Here is a 13,691-nt window from a genome sequence, read left to right on the forward strand (position 1 = left end):
GGGCACTTTGGCCACACCGGGGGACCGGGGAGGACATTTATCTCCCATCTGACATGTTTGATCATGCCAGGTGGGAGATAAATCATTTTTTTCCGGCGCTGCCATTTACTCTAACATCATCACGGTTATACAGTGTATACCGGTGATCATGTGACCAGAGACCGGAAAAAACCGGCCCGAATCGTGATCTCCAGGGTCTCAGCTACCCCTGGTACTTAAAGCCCCAGAGATTTTCCGACACTGGGGGGTTCTATTCACTTTTTTTTGCTGCCATTTTAAAACGGCGGATCAGAATAAGTACCCTTTCATGCCACTGTTTTTTTTCCATAACTAGTAAAATAAGTAAAAAATGTAAAAATAAAAAATAAAGAGTTTAAAAATATAATAAAAAATAAAAAAATGTAAAAGGTCAAATCACCTCCCTTTTGCTCCATTGAGAATAAAACAATAAAAAAACAAAAACCCACACATATTTGGTATTGCCGCATTCAGAAACGCCCGATCTATCAAAATATAAAATCAATTAATCTGATTGGTAACAGGGGCGTAATGAGAGAAAAATCCAAATTGCAAAATCATGTCTTTTTGGTTGTCACAATATTGCATTAACCCCTTAACGACCAGTAATATTACGTCCTAGCGGTCATAGTGTTACTGCCCGCGGTCTGCCGGCGGCAGCATGCCGCGATCGGTGCACATCTCAGCTGATTTTCACAGCTGAGATGTGTGCCTGCTAGGCACGAGCAGAATCGTTATCTGCTCGTGCCGTTTAACCCGTTAAATGGAACTGTCAATATGTGACAGTGCCATTATAACGGCATCGGCGGTAAACTTTTACTTATCGCCCGATACCGGAAGTCATGTGACGTGATCACATGACTTCCGGTAGTTGTCATGGTAGCACAGGGTCATGTGATGACTCCTGTACCTGCCATGAATTACTTTCCATTTCACTTGGCCCTGGAGCTCAGTGAAGCAAAAAGTGAGAGTATCTGCTGTTTACAGCTGTGCAGCTGTGATCAGCAGATAGTGCAGAACGATCGGATTGCTGATCGCTATAGCCCCCTAGGGGGACTAGTAAACTAAAGAAAAAAGTAAAAAATTTTTTTTAAAAAAATTAAAAAAAAAACACAAAAAACCTAAAAGTTCAAATCACCCCCCTTTCAACCCATTGAAAATTAAAGGGTTAAAAAAATAAAAAATATACACACATTTGGTATCTCCGTGTTCAGAAACGCCCGATCTATCAAAATATAAAATCAATTATTCTGATCAGTAAACGGCGTAGCGGCAAAAAAATTCCAAATGCCAAAATGACGTTTTTTTGTCGCCACAACTTTTGCGCAAAATGCAATAACAGGTGATCAAAACGTAGCATCTGCGCAAAAATGCTACAAGTAAAAATGTCAGCTCGAGACGCAAAAAATAAGCCACCACTGAGCCATAGATCCCGAAAAAATGAGAACGCTACGGCTCATGGAATATAATATGGCGTAAAACATGCGCCACTTTTTTTGGACAAACTTCCGATTTTTTTTAACCCCTTATATAAATGTAAACCTATACATGTTTGGTGTCTACGAACTCGCATGAGGCATCACACCCATACATCAGTTTTACCATATAGTGAACACAGTGAATAAAATATCTCAAAAACAATAGTGCTATCGCACTTTTTTTGCAATTTTTCTGCATTTGGAATTTTTTTGCCGTTTTCGAGTACACTATATGGTAAAACTTTTGGTTTCATTTGAAAGTCCAGCTCGTTCCGCAAAAAATGAGCCTTCACATGACCATATTGACTGAAAAATAAAAAAGTTACGTCTCTCAGAAGAAGAATGGCGAAGAAAAAAAAACGGAAAGTGAAAAATCGGCCGGACGTGAAGGGGTTAAAATGCAATAACAGGCGATTAAAACATCGGATCTACGCAAAAATGGTATAATTAAAAACATCAGCTCAAGACATAAAAAATAAGCCTTCACTAAGCCCCAGATCCTGAAAAATGAGAACGCTACGGGGCTCAGAAAATGGCGACAAAAGCGCAATTAATTTTTTTAGTTTTTTGTTTTGCAAACTTCTGAATTTTGTCACCTTTTAGATAAAAGTAAAGCTATAGGTGTTTGGTATCTACGAGCTCGTACCGACCTGAGGCACCACACCGACATGTAAGATTCACCATATAGCAAATGTGGTAAATAAAAAAATTAAAAAACCAATCGCAATTGCACTATTTTTTGCAATTTCACCGCACTTGCATTTTTCAGTACAATATTGGACAGAATGAATGGTGTTGTTCAAAAGTACAACTCATCTCACAAAAAACAAGCCCTCATATGGCTATTGATGGAAAATAAAAAGTTATGGCTCTTGGAAGAAGGGGAGGAATAAAAGAAAAATGGAAAATCACTGGTCTCGACTGATAAAGGGTCTGTCATCACTGTGTAAGGCCTGCGACACACATCCGTGCCGCCGGTACGTTTGGGACTTTTTGACACGTAGCGGCGGCACGAATACACGTGCACCAATGTTACCCTCTGGTAACAGGCACACATATGTAAAGCCACACAGAACGTGTGTCCGTGTGGTTTGTACGTGTGTGCGTTTTTTTACACGGATGACATGTCCGCGTTTCGCCGGCATCACGCAGACACTGACCCGCTAAAGTCAATGGGTCCGTGTGTGCACGCACATGACACGGACCATGTACTTGTGCTTTCCGTATGGTCCGTGTGCGTTTTTTTTATTTTTTTAATGGTGAAACGGCTCAAGACACACGGACTGCACACACGTATCTCACGCATACACGGACATTCCACATGCACGCACGGCAAACATACGCCATCACACTGATGTAACACGTACCGGAGAAACGGACATCCAACACGGAACACGGACCCGAAAAACGGACCGCGAGACACGCACATGTTTTCTATGGACCTGTGTGTCAGGCCTAAGATGGGGTCACACTTGCACCCTGTGATTGTGTCCATCTTAATGGGATGACATCTCTAGCAATAAATACAGAGAGTTTATAACTATCAATGGTCCTAAACCTCCAATGTGCAGTGCCAGCAGGCAGGAGGCAGCACACAATAAGCACACACTGGGGCCTGCTCACACAGGGGACCCTGGCAGCACCACACACACCAGCATCCCTGGGCCGTACCACTGCTCATGGCTGTCCTGCATTCTCGTACTGGCAGCCCCTGAATCATCAGTGGATGTGGCCGAGGATCCGGCATTACTTATCTCCCTTCCTATCATCATTGATGACTTGGAACCAGCGCCACCTACCGACGTCTCTGCCATTCTGCATCTCCCACCCTCCACAGTGTGGTGACGTCACAGGCTGGTGGCGATGGCTGACACGGGCCCTGGGCGATCTCTGGGCTCATATTCCCCTGTAGACTACATGAGCATCACCAGCTTTCCCCGTCTGCCAGAAGAGGAAACCGGGGGCGAGCCTGTGCCGAGAGCTGGGGAGGATGACACTTTCCTGGGGGAGCATGACTCCGGTAACCTGCGGGTGCCTTGCTCTGTGTAATATGTACACATAGAGCAGGCGTGCATGTGTTATCTGCGTGTACAGTGATATCCATCATCATGCCATGTAGTGCCAGTGCATGCTGACTGCATGTATCATCCATTCCTGCATCATATGGACGGTGATCTCAGTTCATCCATCATGTAATAATGAACCAGTATGTCTCTCTAGATCATGTCGTAGGCATATCCTCCTCACAACATATCCATCACCTCATCATTACATATCAGTGTAGAGCATATCCTCACTATATAACACTGTATATTACTTCCTCAATACATATCAGTGTTTAGCACCTCCTCATTACGTGTAGCAATGTATATTTTCTCACTACATGTAACAGTGTATATAATCTCCTCACTACATGAACCAGTGTATATCACCTCCGCACTACATGTACCATATAATCTCCCTACATGTACCAGTGTATATCACACCTCCTCACTACATGTACCATATAATCTCCCTACATGTACCAGTGTATATCACACCTCCTCACTACATGTACCATATAATCTCCCTACATGTACCAGTGTATATCACACCTCCTCACTACATGTACCATATAATCTCCCTACATGTACCAGTGTATATCACACCTCCTCACTACATGTACCATATAATCTCCCTACATGTACCAGTGTATATCACACCTCCTCACTACATGTACCATATAATCTCCCTACATGTACCAATGTATATCACACCTCCTCACTACATGTACCATATAATCTCCCTACATGTACCAGTATATATCATCTCCTCCCTACATGTACCATTGTATATCACACCTCCTCACTACATGTACCATATAATCTCCCTACATGTACCATTGTATATCACACCTCCTCACTACATGTACCATATAATCTCCCTACATGTACCAATGTATATCACACCTCCTCACTACATGTACCATATAATCTCCCTACATGTACCAGTATATATCATCTCCTCCCTACATGTACCATTGTATATCACACCTCCTCACTACATGTACCATATAATCTCCCTACATGTACCATTGTATATCATCTCCTCCTCACTACATGTACCATATAATCTCCCTACATGTACCATTGTACATCACACCTCCTCACTACATGTACCATATAATCTCCCTACATGTACCATTGTATATCATCTCCTCCTCACTACATGTACCATATAATCTCCCTACATGTACCATTGTATATCATCTCCTCCTCACTACATGTACCATATAATTTCCCTACATGTACCATTGTATATCACACCTCCTCACTACATTTACCATATAATCTCCCTACATGTACCATTGTATATCATCTCCTCCTCACTACATGTACCATATAATCTCCCTACATGTACCATTGTATATCACACCTCCTCACTACATGTACCATATAATTTCCCTACATGTACCATTGTATATCACACCTCCTCACTACATTTACCATATAATTTCCCTACATGTACCATTGTATATCACACCTCCTCACTACATGTACCATATAATTTCCCTACATGTACCATTGTATATCATCTCCTCCTCACTACATGTACCATATAATCTCCCTACATGTACCAATGTATATCACACCTCCTCACTACATGTACCATATAATCTCCCTACATGTACCAGTATATATCATCTCCTCCCTACATGTACCACTGTATATCACACCTCCTCACTACATGTACCATATAATCTCCCTACATGTACCATTGTATATCATCTCCTCCTCACTACATGTACCATATAATCTCCCTACATGTACAAATGTATATCACACCTCCTCACTACATTTACCATATAATCTCCCTACATGTACTATTGTATATCATCTCCTCCTCACTACATGTACCATATAATCTCCCTACATGTACCATTGTATATCACACCTCCTCACTACATTTACCATATAATCTCCCTACATGTACCATTGTATATCACACCTCCTCACTACATGTACCATATAATTTCCCTACATGTACCATTGTATATCATCTCCTCCTCACTACATGTACCATATAATCTCCCTACATGTACCATTGTATATCACACCTCCTCACTACATTTACCATATAATCTCCCTACATGTACCATTGTATATCACACCTCCTCACTACATGTACCATATAATCTCCCTACATGTACCATTGTATATCATCTCCTCCTCACTACATGTACCATATAATCTCCCTACATGTACCATTGTATATCACACCTCCTCACTACATTTACCATATAATCTCCCTACATGTACCATTGTATATCATCTCCTCCTCACTACATGTACCATATAATCTCCCTACATATACCATTGTATATCACACCTCCTCACTACATGTACCAGTATATATCATCTCCTCACTACACATACCAGTATATATCACCTCCGCACTACATGTACCAGTGTATATCATCTCACTACACATACCAGTATATATCACCTCCGCACTACATGTACCAGTGTATATCATCTCACTGAATGTACCAGTGTATATCATCTCCTAACCACATGTGCTAATATATAATCTCCACACTGCTTATATCAATTTCACCTTACCACATGTACTAGTGCGTATCAGTTCCTCACTACTTATACCAGTTTTTATATCCTCCTAAATACATGTAACTGTATATAACCGCCTCACTTCATGAACCAGTGTTTATCATCTCCTCAAAACATAAACCAGAGTAAATCACTTCCTCACTACATGTACCAGTGTATATCATTTCCTTATGACAAATGCCAGGGTTTATCACCTCACTACATGTGCAAGGGTATATCATACCCTCTGTACCGGTACCAGTATATATCCTCTCCTCACTACATTTACCAGTGTATATTATCTCCGTGCTACATGTAGTGTATATACAGTGGGTACGGAAAGTATTCAGACCCCTTTAAATTTTTCACTCTTTGTTTAGTTGCAGCCATTTAGTAAATTCAAAAAAGTTGATTTTTTTCTCATTAATGTACACTCTGCACCCCATCTTGATAGAAAAACAAACAGAAATGTAGAATTTTTTGCAAATTTATTATACAAGAAAAACTGAAATATCACATGGTTATATGTATTCAGACCCCTTTGCTCAGTACTGAGTAGACACACCCTTTTCAGCTAGTACAGCCATGAGTCTTCTTGGGAATGATGCAACAGGTTTTTCACACCTGGATTTGAGGATCCTCTGCCATTCTTCCTTGCAGATCCTCTCCAGTTCCGTCAGGTTGGATGGTGAACGTTGGTGGACAGCCATTTCCAGGTCTCTCCAGAGATGCTTAATTGGGTTTAGGTCAGGGCTCTGTCTGGGCCAGTCAAGAATAGTCATAGTTGTTCTAAAGCCACTTCTTTGTTATTTTAGCTGTGTGGTTAAGGTCAATGTCTTGTTGGAAGGTGAACCTTCAGCCAAGTCTGAGGTCCAGAGCACTCTGGAAGAGGTTTTCTTCCAGGATATCTCTGTACATGGCCGCATTCATCTTTCCTTCAATTGCAACCAGTTGTCCTGTCTCAGCAGCTCAAAAACACCACCATAGCATGATGCTGCCACCACCGTGTTTCACTGTTGGGATTGTATTAAGCAGGTGATGAGCAGTGCCTTGTTTTCTCCACACACACCGCTTAGAATTATCCCCAAAAAGTTCTATCTTCATCTCATCATACCAGAAAATCATATTTCTTCATCGTTCCTTATGGGAGACCCAGACCATGGGTGTATAGCTTCTGCCTCCGGAGGACACACAAAGTACTACACTCAAACGTGTAGCTCCTCCCTCCTAGCATATACACCCCCTGGTAGCCAGTCCTAGCCAGTTTCAATGCTTTGTGTTCAGGAGGTCACACACACACATGCATTCTCTGATTTTTGATTTTTTGGATTTCAAAGATTTGGAAGAAAAGCGGGTCCAGTCTGGACTCCCGGCATGTCCCTTCTCACCCCACTGTGTCGGCGGTGCTGTTAAGGTTGATTTCACAAGGCTGGAGCCTTCACATGCTGCGCTCCTTCACCACCCCCTAGGGCTCTGGCTTGAAGTGGGAGCCGACACAGTTCTCACTGCTTTGCAGGAGACCGGTCTCCATCTGCAGCCCTGTTCAGGATTCTGCCGGACGGAGCGTTTACCCCCCCCCCAGGGACATGGCCCTGCGTCTCAGAAGCTAAGTATTGAGATGTCTTTACCACTGAAAGTGGTCTTTCCATGGGTCCCTTGTACTTCATTTATTGGGGGGAGTGTGTTTTATGTCTGTGGTAACATTTCCGGCCGGTTCCCCAGTTTTCACTGGAGAACCGCGCCGATGGTGCCTGCACGCTGGCCGCATGTTTAAATCTAGGCCCCGGCTTCGCCTGAGGCCTAGTTTCGGTTTCACTGCCCCTGCATATTAGTTATGCAGAGGGACAGTGTGGCTCCGCCCAGCGGCTGTGCAGCACAGGGAACGGATACTCCTCACTGAGGAGAGATTCCCTCCCCTGTCTACATCATTTGCCCGCTCTCAGAGTGGGTCCCGCCCCCTCTCCTCGCTCCGGTCGCCATTTTATCAGCGTTCTCAATGCCTGCATAGGCACAGAGATCCCACATTGTGACACATGAGGGCCTGGGCTGGGGGACTGGAGAGCACAGAAATGTATGTTAAACGGTCTGGCACAGTTGTGCAGCTGCTTATTTTCTCTGTTTATATTCTCTGTTGGGGGTCATTCTGGAGATGCATTCCCTCACAGAGCCCCCACTTCTGCAGCATGTCTCACATCAGAGCAAGGCTGCAAGACTGTTTTTAATATGCACTGCATGTAGACCCGTACTGCCTGTACTGACCACATAAACACAGTGATCCCTCAGCCTGGAGGCTCATCAGTGGTCCCTCCAGCTGCTCCGGTGGTGCTGAGCATGCATTAGCCCCCTTCAGGGCGCTTCTGCTGCTACGGCTTGCTCAGCAAGCTCTCAGAGGACTCTTCCTCTGGTCTCAGTCCCCGTCGTCCTAAAATGGAGACGCAGGGTCCCCTGTCCTCCCCGTCCCGCAGCTCTGATTCACGAGCTGACTTACGGGACAAGGAGGATGTCTTTTCTGGGGGCTCGGACGCTACTTAATGTGCCATTGATCTGTCCAAAGGTGATGCAGATGCTAATGATTTGATTACGTCCATTATATTTGTACTGGACCTCAATCCGCCTGTATCAGGGGAGTATCCCCCTCTGGCAGAAAGGCATCAGTATACCTTACAGAGAACAAGGAGTGTGTTCCTTAACCACTCCAGTTTTCCGCCCACTGGACCAAGCCCAGAGCCTGTCCTGACAGACGCTCCCAAAGCGTGGTTCTGATGACTGTTTCTCCCTTCCACCACAGGTGGTCAAGGAGTGGGCTCATTCACCAAGGGTGGTCCCTCCGGTGTCTAGTATTTAGCCCGGATGGTTGTATCAGTGGCTGACAGCAGGCCCCCACTCTCAATAAAAAACCCACTGAACCGGGGGGACCAGAGAAGCACAACACATATATGCTCCTCTCTACACACCAAGTGTGCCCACCGCACCCCCCTATCCACTGTACATTAATTCTGTACTGGACCTCAATCCGCCAGTATCAGAGGAACAACCCTCTCTGGCAAAAAGGCACCAGTTTACCTTGCCTAAGACAACAATGAGTGTGTTCCTTAACCACTCCAGTTTTCAGGCCACTGTGACCAAGCCCAGGGTCTGCTCTGGCAAACGTTTCCCAAAGCGTGGTTCTGATGGCAGTTTTCCCTTTCCACCAGAGGTGGTCAAGGAGCGGGCTCATTCACCAAAGGTGGTCCCTCTGGTGTTTAGACACTCAGCCCGGACCATTGTATCAGTGGCTGATGGCTCCTCACTTACGGCTTTGCTGTCCGCCAGGTTGTCCTTCTGGCCAAATCTGTATGGAGGCGGCAAGGGCCTCGTTCTCCCCAGCTCTTGCAGCAGTGCGGTTCTCAAAGCCATCTCTGCTTCTCTGGAGGAGATGCATTCCCTCACAGGGACTCTTTGCCCGAAATGGTTGCCTTAACTTCCAGACTTCAGTCTTTTCATCCTATGCCATGTCTGCCATGCTGGAGACTCTCACCGCACTGCGGTGGCCTCGGCTAATTTCCTCGCTCTCCGCAAGCTCCTGTGGCTTCGGAACTGGAGCGCGGAGGCTTCTAAAGAAGTTCCTTGCTGGGCTCCCTTTTGCTGGGACCAGACTATTCGGGAACAACTGGATGAAATTATTAAGGAAGCTCTTGGCGGGAAGAGTTCTTCCATGCCACGAATCAGTCGAGGTTTCGTTCTTTTCGTTCCTCCATCTGATCGTTCTCTAAGCCCTCGGCCTCGTCCACTGGCTCAGCCAAGGATCATAAACCCAAATGGCGTACGAGAAGACCGCAGGAGATGCTGCCACTAAGTCAGCCTCCTCCTGGCTATCTGGCCACGCCAGCAACGTCCTTGGTCGCTGGCAGGCTCTCCCACTTTGGCGACGTATGCTTTTAACACGTCTCCGATCAGTGGGTGCGAGATACTATCTCCCACGGCTACAGGATAGAATTCTATCTAGCCCGCCAAACAGGTTTTTTTCTGCAACTCCCCCCTGCTCCAAGGCCGCGCCTTCTCACAGGCTGTGGCATTCTTGCAGGCCACTGGAGTAATTGTACCGGTTCCCGACTGTGAACGGTTCTGAGATTTCTGCTTAAATCTATTCCTAGTACCCGAAGAGGGCGATGCCTTCCGACCTGGATCTCAAGCTACTCAAGCATGTTCAGGTGCGGCATTGTTGCATGGAGTCTCTGCGATCAATCAATGACCCAAGGAGATTCCCTAGCATCCATCGACATCAGAGATGCCTATCTGCATGTGCCAATCGCAGTTTCACACCAGCCTTGGCTACGTTTTGCATTCAGAGTGGTCCAATTCGTGGCTCTTCCTTTTGGTTAGCCACGGCCCCTCGAGTATTCTCAAGGGCGGGGCAGCTGTGATTGCGGTCCTGCACCTCTAGGGGTTGGCAGTGATCCTTTTGTCCTGGACAGCCTTCTAGTTTGGGCTTCATCCAGTGCAAACTGTTAGCGGAGTGCCTCGCTCACTTTCGCCACTCTACCAATTCGGGTGGTTTGTCATTCTGTCCAAGCCCACTCTGACTTCGACCCAGAAGTTCATATTCCCAGGGACGCAATTCGAGACTCTGTCGGCACTTGTGAAGCTGCCTTTAGTCAAACAGCAGTCCCCCCGCTGGCGGTCGACGTCGTTCCATCAGGCACCTAATACAGGTGCTGGATCAGTTGGTGGTGTCAATGGAAGCGATTTCCTTGCCTAGTTCCATCTGCGTCCTATGCGGCTGGATATTTTCCGCTGTTGGAACAAGCGGACTTCCTCCTCCACGGGGTGGCGGTTTCGCCACAGACCAGGGGTTCTTTTCAGTGGTGGCTTCGGCCCCTCTGTCTCAGGGACGCTCTTTCCTGGCTCCGTCCCGGGTGATCCTCACCAAGATGCTAGTCTATCCGGCTGGGGAGCAGTATATCTCCACCATGGAGCGCAGAGCACTTGGACTCTGTCCGAATTAGCCCTCTGGATCAACGTGCTGGAAATCAGAGCTGTGTTTCTAGCTCTCTAAGCCTTCGCCATCTGTTGGCGGCCAGGCACATTCGAGTCCAGTCAGACAACGCTACAGCGTTTGCCTACATCCTCCTCCAGGGCGGGACACTCATCCGCCTGACAATGTTGGAGGTTCATCGCATTCTTCAGTGGACGGAGGACTCCTAGTCCACCATGTCCGCAGCCCACATCTCAGACGTGGGAAACTGAGAGGCAGATTGTCTCAGCCGTCAAACCGTGGCTCCACGATCCTCAGGTTTTTTGCGGCAGACGCACTGGTTCAAGTTTGGTCCCAGCTTCGTCTGTCTTACGTGTTTCACTCTCTAGTTCTTGCCCTGCGCAAGATCAGAAAGGAGGGCCGTCGGGTCATTCTCATTACTCCAGACTGACCCAGGCAAGCTTGGTACCCTGACCTGCTCCGTCTGTCCGTAGAGATGCCATAGCATCTCCCGGACTGTCCAGACCTTCTCTCACGAGGTCCGTCTTTCCGCCAGAACCTGCAGTTCTCAGATTGACGGCGTGGCGTTTGAGTCATGGATCTTGACGACTTCTGGTATCCCTCCTGAAGTCATCTCCACTATGCCTCGAGCTCGGAAGTATCCCTCGGCCTTTTGGCCTTGCCGACCCTCCTGTCCCTTCTACAGTCCGGTCTGCAGCTACGACTATCCCTTAATTCCCTTAAGGGACAGGTCTCGGCTCTGTCAGCGTTGTGCCAGCGGCGTATCGCCCGGCTGGTCCAGGTGCGCTCCTTCATGCAGGGCGCATCTCACATTATTCCGCTTTACCGGCGGCCTTTGGAGCCCTGGGACCTTAATTCGGTCCTCACGGTTTCCGGAAACCCCCCTTTGAGCCTCTTAGGGAGGTTTCTTTGCTTAGTCTTTCACAGAAAGTGGTCTTTCTAGTGGCCATAACTTCCCTCAAGGGAGTCTCTGTTGTGGCCGCACTCTCTTCGGAGTCCTCCTTCACCAAGACAAGGTGGTTCTCCGTCCGACTCCGGACTTTCTCCCTAAGGTGGTTGCTGCTTCCACCTTAACCGGGGCATTTTTCCTGCCTTCCTTTTGTCCGGCTCCCGTTCATCGCTTTGAAAGGGCGTTGCATACTCTGGATCTGGTGCGGGCGCTCCGGATCTATGTGACTCGCACCGCGGTTCTTAGGCGGTGCACCTCTCCTTTGTGCTGACCGCTGGTCAGCGTAAGGGCCTCTCGGCATTTAAGCCGACCCTGGCTCGTTGGTTTAGGTCGGCCTTTTTTCCGATACCTACCAGTGTACTCAAGTGCCTCTCCCGCCGGGGATCAAGGCACATTTGATCAGAGCTGTCGGTCCCTCTTAGGCTTTCAGGCCCAGGCTAAGACTCAGCAGATCTGTCAGACTGCCACTTGGACTAGTCTGCATACCTTTTCGAAGCACTACCAAGTGCATGCTCTTGCTTTGGCAGATGCGAGCTTGGGCAGACGCATCCTTCAGGCGGCTGTCGCCCATTTGTGAAGTTAGGTTTCACCTACTTCTCAGTTTTCTGTTTATTCCCACCCATGGACTGCTTTAGAACGTCCCATGGTCTGGGTCTCCCATAAGGAACGATGAAGAAAAAGAGAATTTTGTTACTTACCGTAAATTCTTTTTCTTATAGTTCCGACATGGGAGACCCAGCACCCTCCCTGTTGCCTGTTGGCAGTTTCTTGTTCCGTGTGTTATCACCGGCTGTTGTTGTAGACAGAGGTTCCGGTTGTTCCGGGTTTTGCTCTGTCTCTACTTGTGGGTGGATGTCCTCCTTCAGCTTTTGCACTAAACTGGCTAGGACTGTCTACCAGGGGGTGTATATGCTAGGAGGGAGGAGCTACACGTTTGAGTGTAGTACTTTGTGTGTCCTCCGGAGGCAGAAGCTATACACCCATGGTCTGGGTCTCCCATGTCGGAACTATAAGAAAAAGAATTTACGGTAAGTAACAAAATTCTCTTTTTCTCATAGTCTGGGAGTCCTTTATGTGTTTTTTTCAAAACTTTATGCGGGCTTTCATATGTCTTGCACTGAGGAGAGGCTTCCAGCGGGCCACTCTGCCATAAAGGCCCGACTGGTGGAGGGCTGCAGTGATAGTTGACTTTGTGGAACTTTCTCCTATCTCCCTACTGCATCTCTGGAGCTCAGCCACAGTGATCTTGGGGTTCTTCTTTACCTCTCTCACCTAGGCTCTTCTCCCATGATTGCTCAGTTTGGCTGGACGGCCAGGTCTTGGAAGAGTTCTGGTGGTCTTAAACGTCTTCCATTTAAGGATTATGGAGGCCACTGTGCTCTTAGAAACCTTGACTACTGCAGAAATGTAAGCTTGCCCAGATATGTGCCTTGCCACAATTCTGTCTCTGAGCTCTTTGGGCAGTTCCTTTGACCTCATGATCCTCATTTGGTCTGACATGCACTGTTAGCTGTTAGGTGTTATATAGACAGGTGTGTGCCTTTCCAAATCAAGCCCTATCAGTTTAATTAAACACAGCTGGACTCCAATGAAGGAGTAGAACCATCTCAAGGAGGATCACAAGGAAATGGACAGCATGTGACTTAAATATGAGTGTCTGAGCAAAGGGTCTGAATACTTATGAC

At 46.9% G+C, this 13,691-nt stretch overlaps 1 protein-coding gene across 1 annotated transcript in view; it reads left to right on the plus strand.

Annotated features, from left to right (window-relative positions):
- The first annotated feature begins 3,316 nt into the window (after positions 1-3,316).
- The window catches only part of GGT7 (gamma-glutamyltransferase 7), a 92,724-nt gene continuing 82,349 nt past the window's right edge, over positions 3,317-13,691 (plus strand). Inside the window, exon 1 of the mRNA XM_075349865.1 lies at positions 3,317-3,516. Coding sequence (XP_075205980.1) covers positions 3,360-3,516 — 157 coding nt within the window. The 5' untranslated portion in view covers positions 3,317-3,359. The remainder of the gene's footprint in view (positions 3,517-13,691) is intronic.

The sequence above is a fragment of the Anomaloglossus baeobatrachus genome, chromosome 5, assembly GCF_048569485.1.
Source record: "Anomaloglossus baeobatrachus isolate aAnoBae1 chromosome 5, aAnoBae1.hap1, whole genome shotgun sequence".
NCBI lineage: Eukaryota > Metazoa > Chordata > Amphibia > Anura > Aromobatidae > Anomaloglossus > Anomaloglossus baeobatrachus.